An 18,381-nucleotide genomic window follows, 5' to 3' on the forward strand; every position below is an offset into this window, starting at 1 on the left:
ATTTGAGGACATTTCTAGGATTTTGGGACATTAGTGTCTTAGCCTGGACCTCTGTCGGGGGAGATCCTACTGACACTGTTTTTCACAAACATGCTCTCTTTTGATGCTCTTTTATCAGGGGCCAGATTTGGCCCTCAGGCCACGAGTTGAGCATCACTGTTCAACAAATCAGCAGAAAGCTTCAACAAATCACATCAACACTAAGCATAAACATTTTATTATTTTAAAAGGACAGTAACAACAGGTGATCTGCTGTCCTCACAGAGGACACACGTCTTCAGCTCTGATGATGTGAGCGCACGTTTTTCAGCCTGGAAGGAGAGGACACACAGACAGAGGGACAGAGACACACAGACAGACAGAGACATGACTAAGTGCTTTCCAAAAGGCACTATAATATATACTGCAATATATTACAGTCCAACACTTTTCAAAGGTTTCTGAAATATAAAAACCAGCAGTGGATGAAGTACCTGAAAGTCAAAGTAGAGTAAAAGTACAGATTTCTGTCCATAATTTGACTTTGGTAGAAGTCACAGTAACAGAATTTTGACAATATTAGTGCTGCACCTAACGGTTATTTTTTTAATCGATTAATCTATCCATTATTTTTTCGATTACTCAATTAATCTATCGATTTTATTTTTATTGATCTAACTCATGTTTTTATTACATTACAACAGACACAATCATAATTAGTATATTCTTTCTGCATCAAAATATTTTAGCCTTAACTGGGCCTCAGGCCTGTTTCACGCAGCACGCATCACCAGCGCGTGAGCAGCGCTGAGCGTGTTGTTTTTGTTTCGGCGCTCATGTTATCAGATGAGAGCTTGCACACTGCAGCAGCACCAACAGCAGCACCGCAGCAGCAGCACCAACAGCAGTGCCGCAGCAGCGCCGCAGCAGCACCAACAGCAGTGTCGCAGCAGTGCAGCAGCAGCTGCAGCACCAACAGCAGTGCCGCGGCAGCGGCAGCAGCAGCAGCAGCAGCAGCAGCAGCAGCAGCAGCAGCACCAACAGCAGCAGCGGCACCAACAGCAGTGCTGCAGCAGCAGCGGCAGCGGCAGCGGCAGCAGCACCAACAGCAGTGCCGCAGCAGCAGCGACGCTGTATGTGTGGACACCACACGTATGAAACACGCTGCCGTTCAGCGAGGCTGATGGAGCTCATGATGCTTGCTGTCGACGCACATCATGTAAATCGACGTATTTACGTAATTGATTATGACGATTACGTCTCAGAACGTAAAACAGGATCAATCCTTTGATCTCTGGCGCCGTCACGCAGAGTTATTATCCTCACTTTGTATTCTTCATTCCTGTTTATTTCGTTTTTTATTTTAGTTTTCTGTTCAGCTTAGTTTGTTTAGATTGGGATTTTGTTCGGTTTTTGTTTAAAAAATGTTACGTTTTAGTTTTTTTGAAGTTTTGTTTAGTTTTTATTGGTTAAAAAATGTTTAATTTTAGTTTTTTTGAAGTTTTGTTTAGTTTTTATTGTTTAAAAAATGTTTTGTTTTATTAGTATCATTTCTGAGAAAATATTCAAGTGCAGGATGTGTCTCCATAAACGTTTTCGCCAACATCTCCTCACGTTGTTGTGTTGACAAATTTTGACCTTTCTTTGTTGTTTTTTATGTAAGTGCACAACATCGATTCAGTTTTTGTTTGTTTTTCTCCAGATTTTCTTTTTTTTTCAGTTTTACGTTTAGTTTTTTGTTGTTTTAGTTCTTTTATTACATTTCTAAAATAAAACGATGATATTCTGACTCATTGGGTTGTGCAGTGACCTCTGACCTTCTGAGCAGCTCCTCTGTGGACACGTGTCCTCCGTCCTCGTCGCTGTCCTCCGAGCTGCTGTCCGTCTCCTTCTTCTTCTGCTGCTTCGCTTTGTGTTTGTGCTTCTTGTGTTTCTTCTTCTGCAAGAGAAAAAAGAGCAGAAGTTAAACCAGAAGAGTCAAACAGGAGACGACGTTTTATATTTGCTGTTTTCCCTCCTCCTTCTTCTTCTTCTCCTTCTCACCTTCTTCTCTTTCTTCTCCTTCTTCTCCTGCTTGTGTTTGTGCTGTTTCTTGTTCTTGTGTTTTTTCTCTTTGCTCCTCTTGTTTGGTTTCTCCTCCTCACGGGAGGAGCAGACGGAGGTGCTGACTGAACGGAGGAACAACAACCAGATTAGTCCACTTCAGTCTCTGTGTGTGTGTGTGTGTGTGTGTGTGTGTGTGTGTGTGTGTCTATGTGTGTGTGTGTGTGTCTATGTGTGTGTGTGTGTCTATGTGCGTGTGTGTGTGTGTGTGTGTGTGTGTGTGTGTGTGTCTATGTGTGTGTGTGTGTGTGTGTGTGTGTGTGTGTGTGTGTGTGTGTGTGTGTGTGTGTGTGTGTGTGTGTGTGTGTGTGTGTGTGTGTGTGTGTGTGTGTGTGTGTCTATGTGCGTGTGTGTGTGTGTGTGTCTATGTGTGTGTGTGTGTGTGTCTATGTGTGTGTGTGTGTGTGTGTGTGTGTGTGTGTGTGTGTGTGTGTGTGTGTGTGTGTGTGTGTGTGAGTGTCTATGTGCGTGTGTGTGAGTGTCTATGTGTGTGTGTATGTGTGTGCGTGTATGTGTGTGTGTATGTGTGTGCGTGTATGTGTGAGTGTGTGTGTGTATGTGTGTGTGTCTATGTGTGTGTGTGTGTGTGTATGTGTGTGTGTCTATGTGTGTGTGTGTGTGTGTGTGTGTGTGAGTGTCTATGTGTGTGTGTGTGAGTGTCTATGTGTGTGTGTATGTGTGTGCGTGTATGTGTGTGTGTATGTGTGTGCGTGTATGTGTGAGTGTGTGTGTGTATGTGTGAGTGTCTATGTGCGTGTGTGTATGTGTGTGTGTGTGTGTGTGTGTGTGTGTGTGTGTGTGTGTGCACTCACAGAGAGCAGCTGACGGAGGCGGCAGCTTCGGACCAAACTCTTGTTCTTCTTCTTTTCGTGTCGCGTTCTGAGACAAAACTTTCGCTTTTTAAAGAAACACAAACACCACGAAAACACAGTCAGAATCACTCGCGTCTCTTTTTATTGGATTTTCAAGAAGCACCAATGAGGCGTATATGAATATGCAAACATGCGTAAGGCAAATAAAATATAATAAAATGACACTGAAAATAAATTACACAGGAATAATAATTAATAATGCAAAAAAAAAAAAACATTAAAATAAATAAAAATATAAAATGAAAATAATTAATGAAATTATACCAAATGAAAATCCATGGAAAAGAAAACAAAATAAACATGAAAAATCAAATGAAAATAATAATTAAAATATTTAAAAAATTAAAATAATGAACAGAAATATTAGAAAATAAATTTAAAAAATATGTAAAACACAAATAAAACAAAAAAGGAAAATAAATAAAAATATTTTTTAAAAACATGGAAATAATAAAAGCAAATGCAGAAAATAAAATAAAATAAAATAATACATGATAAAATTAACAAATAAAATTATTTTTAAAAATATAAAAATAATAAAGAAAAAAATAAAAGAAAAAAAATAAAAAGAAAATAAAAATATTGAAATTATTATTTTATTTATTTAAAAAAAAAATAAATTAAAAATCAAAATGTTTCTCTAACAGCTATTTATCACAGATGTCCAGCTTACTCACATAAAAGAGAGAATATAACCTGTGTTCTTACCTGTCTGCTGGCTGGAGGAGGTGACAGAGGAGGAGGAGGCAGAGGAGGCGGCAGAGGAGGAGGTGATGTTGAAGAGGTTCAGATGCTGTGTTTCGGGTGTGACCTGCTCCTTCTTAGTGTCCTGTACATCCTCTTCGTCCTCCTCCTCCTCCTCCTCGTTGCTCTCGCCCTCCGATGAAGAGGAGGATTTATCGACGGAGGAGCTGGCGAAGATGGCTTTGAACAGATCCATGGGAGGCCTGCTCTCCTCCTCCTCCTCCTCTTCATCTCCTTCTTTCTTCTCGTGTGAGCTCTGCTGATTGGCTGACTTGGTCTGCGTGAAGAGAAAACAGCATCATGTTTTCTGATCTCGTTCACGCTCTCTGATGTCGTTCACGCTCTCTAAACTCGTTCACACTCTCTAAACTCGTTCACACTCTCTAAACTCGTTCACGCTCTCTGATGTCATTCACGCTCTCTGATGTCGTTCACACTCTCTAAACTCGTTCACGCTCTCTGATGTCGATCACACTCTCTAAACTCGTTCACGCTCTTTGATGTCGTTCACGCTCTCTAAACTCGTTCACACTCTCTAAACTCGTTCACACTCTCTGATCTTGTTCACGCTCTCTGATGTCGCTCACGCTCTCTAAACTCATTCACACTCTCTAAACTCGTTCACGCTCTCTGATGTCGTTCACACTCTCTAAACTCGTTCACGCTCTCTGATGTCGTTCACGCTCTCTGATGTCGTTCACACTCTCTAAACTCGTTCACGCTCTCTGATGTCGTTCACGCTCTCTAAACTCGTTCACGCTCTCTGATCTTGTTCACGCTCTCTGATGTCGTTCACGCTCTCTGATGTCGTTCACGCTCTGATGTCGTTCATGCTCTCTAATGTCGTTCACGCTCTCTAAACTCGTTCACGCTCTCTGATCTTGTTCACGCTCTCTGATGTCGTTCACGCTCTCTAAACTCGTTCACGCTCTCTGATCTTGTTCACGCTCTCTGATGTCGTTCACGCTCTCTAAACTCATTCACACTCTCTGATCTTGTTCACGCTCTCTGATGTCGTTCACGCTCTCAGAGTCGTGGGAATGTTACCTCTGTTCGGTCTGCAGTTTGATCATTGGTGCTGCTAGAGGAAGGAGGTGAAGGAGGAGCGGCAGGAGCAGGAGGAGCAGGTAACGCAGGTATGGAGGTGTCAGTCCGGTTTCGTGCAGCACTGAGCAGCTCGCTCAGAGGATCCTCCTTCTTCTTCTGCTCCTCCTTCTGGTCTGAAACGTCCCACCGAGACCTTTTCCCAGCATCTGGAGGTTTTGGAGGTGCTGAGAGGGAGGAGGAGGAGGAGGAGGAGTAGGAAGAGGAGCAGGAGGAAAAGGAGGAGCAGGAGGTGGAGGTGGAGGAGGAGGAGGAGAAGGAGAAGGAGGAGGAGGATAAGCAGGAGGATGAGGAAGAGGAAGGAGAGGAGAAGCAGCAGGAGCAACAGGAGCAGCAGGAGCAGGAGGAGGCAGTGAGTTCAGAGGACAGTAACAACGTCAGTAGAAATAATGATCACACTTGAAAGTTAAAATGTGAAACAGAAACAGAAGAAAATGTTTCTGTGAAATCTGAACAGGAAAACTGATTTTTATGAATCTGACATTTTTATATTTTAAAATACATTTGAATCAGGGGAAATGAGTTTAAATGTTAACAGAAAAGGAAAATATAACAAAATAAGATAACATACACATTATTGCACAAAACCCAAAAACTGTTTGTGTCAGAGGGACATGAGACAAGAGGACACTTCACCCAAAAAATGAAAACTCAGTCATGATGGTGAAGTTTGATGACTGATCTTTTGTTTTTGGGTGAACTGTCCCTTGAAGATTAAATTTGAAAACTTATTCTCTGATAGATTTCAGGTATCAGTAACACCTGAGAGACGTTACCTGCCGTGTCTCTGCTGTCCGTCACCGTCAGGAAGTTGAAGACTGAAAACTTGTCTCTCTTCACTTTAGGCAGACCGACCAGACCGGACCTGAACCACCAAACGACAGTCACAGAGACGCTCGTTAACACACACCTGAACCACCAAACGACGGTCACAGAGACGCTCGTTAACACACACCTGAACCACCAAACGACGGTCACAGAGACGCTCGTTAACACACACCTGAACCACCAAACGACGGTCACAGAAACGCTCGTTAACACACACCTGAACCACCAAACGACGGTCACAGAGACGCTCGTTAACACACACCTGAACCACCAAACGACGGTCACAGAGACGCTCGTTAACACACACCGAAACAACGTCCTAGAGACACTTGTTAACTTACACCTGAACGGCCAAACGATGGTCTCAGAGATGCTCATTAACATAATATCAGTGTTACAGTCAACGAGATTAATTAATCAAGCTGAAACACGAACAACATTTAACAAATTTAAACAAGATATTAAAGGATACGAGCTGGAAGGACAGAGAGAGAGAGAGCGACAGGTGATCTGATGCAAGACAGGCAGCTGCTGCTGAGAGAGTGTGTGTGTCTGTGTTGATGTGTGTGTTTGTGTGTATTTGTGTGTGTGTGTGTGTGTGTTCTGTGTTGATGTGTGTGTTTGTGTGTATTTGTGTGTGTGTGTGTGTGTGTGTGTGTTCTGTGTTGATGTGTGTGTGTGTTCTGTGTTGATGTGTGTGTTTGTGTGTATGTGTGTGAGTGTGTGTGTGTGTGTGTGTGTGTGTGTGTGTGTGTGTTACCCGGGGAACGGGTCGGGGACGTTGAACCTCTTGCAGAGCAGTTTGTCAGGATGCCACTCGAACGTTTCTCTGGTCATTCTTCCGAACATCTTCATCTGTACGGCGGCCTGTTTGTCGTCCACGTTGCCCTGACAACCAATTAAACAAACAAACACACACAAACAAATTGGTTAACAAACAAACATTCTGCACATTCATCTGAGAAACTTCCTGCAGTGAGGGTCTTGTTTTCTTATACTACAGGTCAGTTCACTCGTTCTGAACAACAGGTGCATTCTGGGAAATGTAGGATCCAGTGTGTCTGGAGTTTGACACACTGAGGACATTTCTACCTGTCTGCTGCTCAGATTTACTTTAATCTGTCTGTAAAGAGTCCGACTAACGAGCAGAAGCAGCAGTGAACGGCTGGATTACTGATACACTTTAATATCACACACACTCTCTCTGCACACAAAACACACTTTTCAAAATCAGCTTTAAAAATATTATACATTAACATGATTTTCTACTGTCACAGAGTTTGTTTTTCTTAACCAACATCAGTCCGAATGACAAATATCAAATATTCATTCGTTTTCTGAATCTGAATAACAAACAGTCACTAAAGAGTTAAACTAAGATTACGGACACTTTTAATGGTTCGATTCTCCAACAAAGAACACTTCATTATTATCACAGTCTCTTTCACGAGCTGCTACCTCCTGGTCCCGGACCACCTCCACGCTGTCCTCGTCCTCCTGGTTTTTGGCTCTGGTGAAGCGGGAGGACAGCGAGGAGGACGTGGGTCTGTACAGGATGGACGCTCGGACAAATTCCTCCCTCTCCCTGCTGCGCTCCCACTCCGTCATCCCCGGGTCCAGACTCTGCTCCAGGCCGTCTGACACACAGACGGACAGGGACACGCAGAGAGACAGAGACACGCAGACGGACAGGGACACACACAGAGATGGACAGAGACACACACAGGGACACACAGGGACACACAGGGACACAGACAGGGACACACAGGGACACACAGGGACACACAGGGACACAGACAGGGACACACACGGACGGACAGAGACACACAGAGACATAGAGAGAGAGAGCAGGGTTAATGTCCACTGGATCTGACAGACAGGACATGTTTCTGTCCCTGAGGACTGAAATTCACATGTGAATATAGACACGCCTGTATTGACTGCAGAATATAAAAGCAAATCATATCCACATAGTCGCATCTCATCCATGTGTGTTTTTGAAAGCGTTTTGAGACTCCAAAAGGACATTTTACCTATTTTCTAACATCTAAATAAATGAATGAATAAATAAATAAATAAAATAAATATATATACACCCAGAGAGAAATAAGTATGATGGAAAAATGAATAATGAGGAAAAAAGAGAGAAAACAAACAAACAAAATGTATGTATGTAAGCACATATCATTAATTGATTTTTTAAAATTGTATTAGTTAATTGTGTCATTTAAGTTTTAGTTATTTATTGATATTTATTCATTTATTTTTGTCTGTTGCTTCAGTTCGATGAAGCTCTGTATAGAAGGTGCTCAATAAATAAATAAGAAATAAAGACTTAAATTGTCTGCAGAAATGAATGAAATGCTGCTAAAGGCCGACCTTTTATTTAATTTAATTTAATTTAATTATTTTTTAATTGTGTAATTTAGTTTTAGGTCTTTTTATTGATTTTTTTTAGTTTGTATGTACTTATAGTTGAGTTGCAGTGAAGCAGACAGACGCTCCTGCAGTGCATGCATCGTAGGCGTCCTACCTTTGTCGCCCTGCTGGAGGCGCTTCAGGTAGAGTTCGTAGCGCACCTGTTTGCTCGGGTTTTTCTCAAACGGTCTGAAGGTCTGCGAGGAGCTCTGGACTCCTCTCCACGCTGCCAGAGCCTCCTGCTGCTGCTGGAGGCCCGACGAGGAGGACGAGGAGGAGACACCGCCTGCAGACGACGACCGCAGGGCATCATGGGAGGGCGGCGCTGCGGTTCTGGTGGAGGGCGGGTTGGAGGAGTTGCGCAGGTTGAGGAGTCTCTGTCGGTCTTCAGGCCTCAGCAGCTCCAGGACTGAACTGGGACCTGATCAGGATTCAGGACAATAATAATCTGAAAAAATGTTTCACTTCAAAACTTATAACGGTCTGTTGTCTTCTGCTGTAACTCAAATTCCTGTGAGCTTCAAAAATACACAGTCTGCACTAAATACATGCCATATGCATGAACACAGGCGAAATGATCAAAACGTGAAGAATGAAAGGTGTGTAAAACACGCCAAACAGTTCCTAAGGGGTTAATAAACACCCAGCAGGACTTAACCCTTTAAAACCTGAGCTAATTGGCTTGATTTTCTTCAAAAGTAGTAGAAGGGAAGATATATAGATATAAGCAAGAAATTACTCAAAAAACCCAAAACATATAAACAAAAAAATGGGAATGGTAAAAGGCAAAATAAATAAATAAATAAATAATAATAATAATAATAATAATAATAATAATAATAATAATAATAATAATCATTATTATTATTATTATTATTATTATTATTATTATTATTATTAATATTATTAATATTATAATAATAAATATAGATTAATAAATTAAATTAAAAAAGCAAGGAAATGACGTTAAAAGAGCTTACTTTTTTTCCTGTAAAATAATTTTAAAAATGTAACTGTGATGATTCTAAACATAATTTTCTTTACATTTTACCCTGGCTTATATAAACAGAATTTTCTAAATATAAAAATATTTTTGCAATTTGTGCAACGTTTCTTGCCCAGTTGCTCCTCGGCATTCCCCCATGTTTTCTGAAAAAATAAATAAATCGATTTGCTCAGGATTTAAAGGTTTTTGATTTTTTTAAAAAGGTATGTGATTGTAGCTCAAAAAAGTGAAGACGATCCAGGTTTCAAAGGGTTAACACAGTGGCCCTGAAGTGCAAAACACAACCGCAAATAAGTTAATGTTGCGTTTTGTGATTTGTCGTTGCGTTTTGTGATATGTCGCTGCGTTTTACACTTTGGGGCCACCGCAGGTTAACTGTGCTCTGTTAACTCCTCCCACCTTGCAGGGCGTCCTCTCCCAGCAGCGCCCTCCTCTGGCCGGAGTCCAGCTGGTGGCGTCCTCCTTGCTGCGGCTCCTCCGTGACCATGTGACCCCTGGAGACCCTCAGAGCCTCGGCCAGCGCCGGACTGACCCCCGAGAGATGAGACACGTCCACCGCTGGACGGAAACGATGGACGGGACGGTAGTCTCTGGGCAGAGACGGAGGAGGGAAGATCTGCGGACAGAAAACCAGATCAGTGACAGAAAAAAAGAGTTTTTATTTCAGATACGACGACGATGAAACTTCAGGAGGAGCCGCTCACCGTTTTCTCCTCGGGAGGTTTTTGGGCCAGAGTGAATCCCTCCAGGATTTTACCGAGGTACGACGCATCTTTGCTTTTGTCTGGAAACAAGAAAAATAAATATTATATATATTTAAAAATGACTCTTAAGACCTCTTAAAACAGATTTGACTGAAAACTAGTGCTCAGGTTCACGGTCAGCCGACAGCTCTGAAATTCACTATTCTTAACAGATTTTCTGTTAAAGTTTAAAAATGTGATCGTCATTCCAACAATAAAAATACGGCTGAATGATGATGTTTCTACACATCTAACAACGGAAAAAACATCACGACAAACGCAAACATCTGTAAGGTGCAGTGCCTTTAATCTGTTTTACTAATAATAATCTGAAAAGAAGAAAAAAACTGATTTATCAGGTGATTTATCAGGTGATTTATCAGGTGATTGATCAGGTGATTTATCAGGTGTTTGATCAGGTGATTTATCAGGTGTTTGATCAGGTGATTGATCAGGTGTCTGATCAGGTGATTTATCAGGTGATTGATCAGGTGTCGGATCAGGTATTGATCAGGTGTTTGATCAGGTGATTTTCTTATGTTTTTTGTTAATAAAAAAATGTAAAAAGTCATGAATAATTTCTAAAATGATTATATTCGGGGCGTCTCATGTACAGAGACTACGTCCTTGCTGAAGCGGCCGCGGGTTCGATTCCACCCTCGGCCGTTTGCTGCCCATCATCCCACTTTTCACGCTTAAGCTGTCCTATCAAATAAAGGCTAAAAGCCCCAAAAATAATCTAAAAAAAACCCAACAAAAACAGTCTACACCTGCTCCATATGTTGCTCCAAGTAACTTTTATTTTTGTGATGAAAAAATAAATCTGACTTCACTAAAATAAGTTCAATAAAAATAAAGATATATTTGATGAACCACATTTTTTTTACTCAGCAAAAGTCTCGTTTCAAAGAGGTTAAAAATCAGTTTGAAGGCCGAAGGCGCGGAGCACGTACCTCTCCTGCTGGTGTACTGCTGCGGAGCCGTCCAGCCGTACAGCCCGTCTCCAGGCTCCTCCCCTCCCAGCACCGTGTCGTACCTGGACATCGAGTCTCTGTGGTACACGTCTTCGTCGTCGTCATCCTCCAGAGCCCCGACACCAAACGCCTGCGGGTCAAAGGTCACCACTTACAGTTACACTCTATTAACCCGACGACACCTGGATGGACGTCAGGTTTCTTCACCAACAACTCAACACTTTGAAATCTGAGCAGAGGTTCAGTTTTCTGACAAAAACAGTTAAAGGTAACAAGGTGACAAGAACATGAGCTTCAAAAAAGAGAAAGAAAATCATCATATCTAAAATTAAGGCCATTTTCTTATTTTTTTCCTTTTTTACAGAAAACTGTTGCTTTTTATTGATTTCTTATTGATTTTGGGGTTCATTTCTTCAATCCACTTATCAGACTTTAGATGCTAAAATAGGATAAAATCTATAAATAGAAAGCTTAAAATAAATAAATAAAATAATAATAATAAATATAATTAATCTGTAAATATGAGGTAAATGAAAGGACAGAGTAAAATAATAAATAAAATGTTAAAAATAATAAAATGACATACGAAGTATTAAAAATATGAAACAGACTAAAATGTTAATTAATAGTCAACATTTATAAATAAAGGTAAATCAAAAGCCTAAAAAGGCCTCAGCTGCCCTCTTCTTGTCAGGTTGCTAACTGCCTTATTTTTATATACGTAAATCCAGTTTGCTCGGGTTTCAAAGGGTTAAACCATGATGTCCCCACCTGTCCGGCCACGCCCCCTCCTCGCCGTGAGCCTCTGTGAGCGTCTCCGAACAGCCGGCTCCTCGCCTCCGACTGCGGCCTGAACAGGTCGATGTGTTCAGGAGCTCCGCCCCCCAGCAGAGCCAGACCCGGGTCCAGACCACGGTACCCCAGACCCTGAACCCCGACCCTGGAGGTGAAGTCCACCGGCGTCACGTCCTTCGGGGCAAAGGTCACGTTCTCTGGAGCAAACTCCTCCTCCTCGTCCTCGTCATCGTCATCCTGCGGGCGGAAAGACGAGGGAACATAAATACTTTTGTCAGCCTGAAAATGTTGAATACCACAAAGTTTAATGTTATAAATATCATTTGTATAATCCCAAATATTGAGAGTATTTATTAAAAAAAAAAACACAAAACAGAGTTTGTTTCTGTCTAATCCAGTCAATTCAGTGTCCGCTACAATGTCTAAACTCATCAAAAACAGCACAACTGCTGTTAAAATATTAATATTAATATTTGTGGTGTAAAACACGCATTTAAAAAAATATCAGAAATGGATTCAGCATCCACGGTAACCCCCCAAAATATCTATAATATATCTATAATATCTATATAATATCTGGGTGGTATCACCCAGAAAATGTCCAAATTGTCCAAGCAGAGGCTGAAGGACTGTCGATACATGCAAATTAATGCAAAGGAGGTAAATTATGTAAAACTGTCCAATTTATTCACCTGCAGTTCCTTAAAGCTGGAGAGTTTGGGAGTTCTTATAGATTTATAGCATAAAGTTTTGTGGTACTCAACATTTCTGGGTTGACTTTGCTGTTTTCGGTAGATTATAAAGCAGATTTGATGACGCTGCTGTCTCACTCTGAGGACTCGAGTGAAGACGGACAGATGAGGAGCTAAAAAGTGTCACTACAGTTTAATAAAATGATCCTCAGTGAAAAACGACTCAGTTAAAACCGTATGGATTTTTTTGTCCTTAACAAACAGCTGCAGTGACAAAAGATCTCGGAACCACAAACAATAAAACCATCGAAAATCATTACTTCTCTGGTGACTTTCTCCCGCCCGTCCCTCTGTCCGTCTGTGTGGACACGTCGGTATTATTTATCTCACTCACCTCTGATCCAGCAGGAGGCGGCACACGGCCGTAAACTCTGCTGCCTCCATCTGACAGCACACGAAGAAGAAAACTGTGAATCTGAACGTTACAACACAATCACAAGACTCACGATACAAATGAAAACACAGAATCAGATTAAAATAGAATTTAAACTAACACACACGGAGGAAAACAAAAACAGCACATCACACGTTTATCTATAAATCTGTCCTTCAACACGAACTCTCATGATTCTCATTTTCACTAATAATTACATTTTTAGGCTCATTAACTGAAGATCACTCAGACGGACTGAGACAGAATCTGTGTTTAGTTTGTGTTTTTGATCGTACAGAGACCAAAAGATCAACGTGGAAGTTCGTAATGAATTAAAATAAATATTAATATTCCACGGTGAAAAGGCAAAATGTCATCATATTTCGTGATGTTGTGAAGGATTTGTGAACCTGCCCGTGTGCAGCGGCGCTGTGGGTGAGGCTGCGATGATCAATCATCAGAAATAAAAAAAAGATTTCATAAAAATGTTGTTTTCTTACTGTAACTAAAGAGTCGAAAATCTGCTTTTCTTTAACACGAGCGGCCGCGTGCTCAGTGTGCGTGAGCGGTCATGTGATGCGTGTTTTCGGTGTGCTGGTACGGACGGAGATTATGCGTGAGGAGATGTTTTTGTTTGTTTGTTTGTTTGTTTGTTTGTTTGTTTGTTTGTTTGTTTTAAAATAAAAACGTGTCGGTGTGGAGGCGAGCGGTCAAACGTACCTGTCTGCTGTCGGCGAGCTTTCCTCTTCACTCGAGGTCCGACGCCCTGACCCTCCTTCCAGCCCATCTTCATCAGCAGCTCCACGCCGATGGACGACCTGACGGACGCAACAAACACACCACAACACAAACTCAGTCGGCACGTCAGGAGAAAAAAGAATCAGAAGAGTTACAGAAACTCTCAAAAAACATTAAAAAAAACGTTAAAACCAAGAAAAACTCACTAAGTTGCTCCAGACACAGTTTCATTAAACGAACACAGGATGGATTAATGCTGTTGTGGACGCAGGTCGGTAATAATTGAATCTGTGCTTGAATTTATCCGAGGTTACCATGGTAACGGACTCTGGCTGAAGCTGCAGCATTGTTTATTGATTATTAGGGATTATTATAAGGATCTAACTGGTTTTCCTGGGGTCCGAAACACCAGAATATTACGTCAAAACAGAAGCAAAAAGTAATAACAACAACAACAACAACAACAATAATAATAATCAATAAAATAAATAAATAAGTAAACAAAAAATAATAATAATATTGATGATAATACAAAAATACAACTAAATTAACAATTGTAATCTAAATATAATAATTCACCAATCAACCAACCAATAGTAAAATTAAAATAAAAAAAAAAAAAAAAATCAAGTCAAATTCTTTACTATCTCAAAAATCAATAACCAACTGAAAAATAACTGGTGAACAAACCAAATATCTAAGAACAAACCAACACACAGCTGCTCAGAGACGACGAGAGAAGTAGCTTAGTTACCTTTCTTTGTTGGAAGTTTTTAATTTTCTGAGCCTCTCTCCGTTTAGTTTTTAATTTTATTATTATTATTATTATTATTATTATTATTAGTGTTTTGTCATACTTTTGAATTTGAGTTTTCTTTCTATTTTTTAATATTGTGCAAAGCTCTCTAAAAAATAAATCTAATCTAAATAATTCTTATCATTATTATTAGAACGATGCGTGGAGATATTCTGAACCTGGATAATTGTGATGTTGTCTTAAATTTAAATAAACAGGCCGACAGGTCACGTTATTGCTCTTGCAGGATTTTAAAATGTGGACGTGCTGGTTTGTACCTGGCCGGTGCGATGAGCTCCTCCAGCAGCGTGTCTCCGGGGATGAGCGCCGCTTGAGCGCTGACGGCTCTCGCCTTCTCTCTGGTGGCGTCTCTGCGGCCGGACGAGAACTCGAGGCTGGTGGTGATCTCTCTGGGAGCGATGCCGTGCTCGCCAAAATCCTCAACAACAACAACAACAAGAGTCGGTCTCAGTAAACCCGCATCAACATCTTTAATCTGAGGATAAAGCAGAGCTCCTCTCTCCCAGATTACATGACAGTTTATATATGATGAGCGCTGCAGCTCACTGATGACGCCCCGAAACTTCCTCGCTTTTATTTTGAAGAGGAGTGAATGGAAACCATCCAACAAATGAAATAAACTCAAATTTTGGCTTTAAAGCACAAGTGCAAACATATTAAAAAGCATCCGTTCTCCACCAGTTATTGACAAATAATTGGATTTCCATTTTGATATATATTTAAACCATATATAGCTACAAATGAACTATAAAGCGGCTACACCTCGTGTGTGTGTGTGTGTGTGTATAAATAATCTTAATTCTCAATCTGTTAATTTTCAATCAAGGAAAAGTTATATTGCGATTGATATCGTTATCGTTTTATCATCACATTTTAAACTATCATTTTTTTCAGTTTTGTCAGAGTTTTTGGTGCTGAAGAATGAAAATCTCGTCTTCTCGTCATTTACCTCCTCATCCATGAAATCTTCTGGTCTGGCATGATGTTTCTCTGCTTTCTGTTGCCGTGACGACACAAAGGTTGACGGGGTCCAGCCTATAAACAACAATAACAACAACAACAACAATATTGTGAGGATAAAAAGTCAACACAAACTGAGGTTTAACAGCTGCAGACAAACTGAAACACGACATGAGTGCGATCGCGTGTGAGCGCCGATTTAAAGAACTTTCTCGGAGCTCTAAAGAAACGCCACAGTCACCACTGAAGAAACGCGATCTGATTTCACTTTATTGTCAAAAAAATGTGAGGAATGCAAACGAGCCTCGGCCCAGTGTTGGCATGGAAAAACAGTAAACCCTTCTCCCTTAACTTCACTCTCTGGTGGCAGATGCTCCTTTCAGTGTGTTTAATAATAATAATGAAAATTATAATAAACTCTATTTATATAGCACATTTCATAAAAGAAATTACAGCAAAGAAATTAGATGCACCAAGTGCTTCACATGAAGAGACATAATAAAACCTGCATGTAAAAATAAAATAAGATCAGAGCAGAACAGACAGAGTGCATCTTCACATGGATAAAACCCACTTTATAACACTAGTAAAGGAAAGATAAAAAAATAAAGATAAAAAATAGAAAGCACAGAATGCAAAACATGAACATGAGACGTGAGATGAGGCGGAAATAAAACCCACTGAGATAATTTTGATTAAAAAAACAAAGCAAAAAATAGTGCATAAAATGTAGGTGTATAAATGTAGTGGCTTTCTGCTCTCTGCGGCTGAACAGATTATATAATCCCAACAGAAGGACTCTGTCAGTAGATGAGAGGGATTATATGTGACGTCCATCTACAGAAAATCATATTCATTATTCGACGTCCCACCTGGTAACCATTTCTTTTCTTTGTTGAAAACATGACAGCGACCAGAATAACTGTGAATTCTTCAAATTTTACCTTAATGTATTTTTTTAAATAGTTTTTTTGTTGTTTATTAGTTATTCTTTAAAATGTGTTTCATGAATTATAAAAAATCACATCACACACACATCATCACTTCTGGTTGGGATCACCAACCAGAGACGACATTCGCTCAGTAAATGCAGCTCAAACCCACAGCGCCTGTGAGCAGCAGCACTGACCCTCTTTCGTGCCGACGGTGTTGAAATATCCGGCTGAAAACCCTCCGGTGAACGCTCCGTGAAACCTCTGATATCGACCCTTCTCGTCCTTCACCGTCTGCTCGTGCAGCGGGACGGGCTTCTTCAGCGGCTCGTCTGCAACAGACACACAGGAAACACGTTTCTACACACAAAACTCACCACATAACAACCGTTATTGATCCTGAGGGAATTGTCAGCAGTCATCAGCTGTGCAGCAGTCGCAGAACAAAGCAGAAAAGTGATGATTAATTAAAATGTAGAAAAATTAAAACAGAAATAGTCTTTGCACATTTGCTCTAGTGTGGACCTTTTGCAGATGAAAGATTGTACACATTCGTCATGTTATCATACTTTCCCTCACACATTTTTATTGTATTTTTTTCTATTTAAGTTCTTGAGTGTTGCAGTACTCATTTTACTACTGTTGTCATTATCATTGTTATTATTATTACTTAATAATTGTATTATTTCTTTCTAACATGTTAATTGTATGTTTAATGTTTGTACCATTTCATTGCAACTGTTTTAATTAAAATTAAAATTCATTATTATTTTGTTATTGCTCTTCTTTTTAATATGTTTATTGTGTGTTTAATGTCTGTACCATTTTTATATATTTTTTTCTCTTTTCTATTTTAGTTCTTGAGAGTTGCAGTATTTCGTCTTAGAATAATACTTATTATTAATAACAATAACAACAATAATAATAACCAAAAACGAAAGCAAATCCCTGAATGAAACTCTATTTGACAATAAATCCATTTCTGATTCTGATTTTTATCACACATTTAAAAATACTCTTTTAAAGTCCTTCATTGGATAAGAGAGTAAAAATACACACAGCCTACATGCATACTTTCATGCGAAAGTACAATATTTCCATCTGAAGTACAATTAAGCAGTTACGCAGTTCAATAACGTATTTTTAACGATTGCTTAAAAAAAGTTAATTATCTAATTAATTTACCCCAATTTCTGCCTCCATCGTTAACCTAAACCTTTCTTCGCCACAGAAATCCATCCGTAAAGTTAACGGTTTTTACTGGACTGTTTGAGGATCATTTCTGAGCCGAATTAACAATGAAAGAGTCACGATTCGTGAAATATCCTGACGGACCGTGTCCTGGCTGTGTGCGCTCAGCTGTGTGCACGAAAACATAAAATAAACCGAAACTTAAATGAAGTCTGGAGCCGAAAACACAACTCAGACCGTGTTGTTAGCTCGTTAGCTTAGCATCCTAAAGTGATGCGCCGGACACTTCCTGTCCGATTTCCCGCCTCCTGAAACAGCTGCAGAGAGTTAAAGTAGAAACAGACTTTACTTGAGAGTCGTTAATGAACGCTACCTTCCTCCAGAGGCTCCAGAGGAGTCCCGAAACTCACGAAGTCCTCCTCACCGTCGCTGTCCGACGCCATGTTTCACTACAACTACGGAGGGAGGAGAAGTACAAACTTCACCGGAAAAGGCGAAGCGTTCATCAGTCGCATCATGAATACACAGCGACTTCCGGCGGAGAAACACTGAAACTCTGATTTTATTGAAAAGAAAAACGCTTCACCATCGGGAGCAGCGTTACGCAGAGTAAAAAGTGCTGAATAAAAAGTACGGATCAGTTTGACGTTATAACGTGATAATTGGTACTGAATGTCAGCAGAAACAGACGCTGAATGTGGTGTTTTGATGGTTATATTGGCTCCATATTACGTTTTCCTGCAGTTTAAAGTCTCTCTGTCACAGAGGAAACACAAAGTCTGTTTTAAGCCCTCTGACAGCTCTCTGTGGACTCAATCCCATCACTTACTGAGACAAGGCATTTTATTTTGAAACATTTACAGGACCGTTTGTCGGCTGTGCGGGAGCTTCATAAATGAGAGGAAATGTGCTTATGAATATGAAAATCAGCTCTAATATCTGCGGGCAGCGACATCACCAGCGCTGCAAGTACATCAAAAACTACGGGACCTGTCACAGACTACAGGGTAGTACTACCATCGAGTGGTCAACATAATGTACTCTTTCCTCAT

At 40.4% G+C, this 18,381-nt stretch overlaps 1 protein-coding gene across 1 annotated transcript; it reads right to left on the bottom strand.

The window, feature by feature from the left end:
• Positions 1-201: 201 nt before the first annotated feature.
• Positions 202-17,842, bottom strand: gpatch1 (G patch domain containing 1). Its single transcript, XM_088071752.1, has 20 exons — positions 17,703-17,842; positions 16,336-16,470; positions 15,196-15,281; positions 14,504-14,664; positions 13,412-13,509; positions 12,653-12,702; positions 11,543-11,803; positions 10,751-10,901; positions 9,759-9,838; positions 9,454-9,670; positions 8,164-8,469; positions 7,089-7,267; positions 6,391-6,518; positions 5,579-5,667; positions 4,746-4,969; positions 3,663-3,975; positions 2,895-2,978; positions 2,023-2,147; positions 1,797-1,918; positions 202-311 (listed from the first exon to the last, which is right to left on the bottom strand). The coding sequence occupies exons 1-20, from the start codon at positions 17,770-17,772 to the stop codon at positions 278-280; spliced, it is 2,913 nt and encodes a 970-aa protein (XP_087927878.1). The 5' UTR covers positions 17,773-17,842; the 3' UTR covers positions 202-277.
• Positions 17,843-18,381: the final 539 nt, after the last annotated feature.

This window comes from Plectropomus leopardus, chromosome 1, assembly GCF_026936395.1.
Source record: "Plectropomus leopardus strain MGB_pleo_1.0 chromosome 1, ASM2693639v1, whole genome shotgun sequence".
Taxonomy (NCBI): domain Eukaryota; kingdom Metazoa; phylum Chordata; class Actinopteri; order Perciformes; family Serranidae; genus Plectropomus; species Plectropomus leopardus.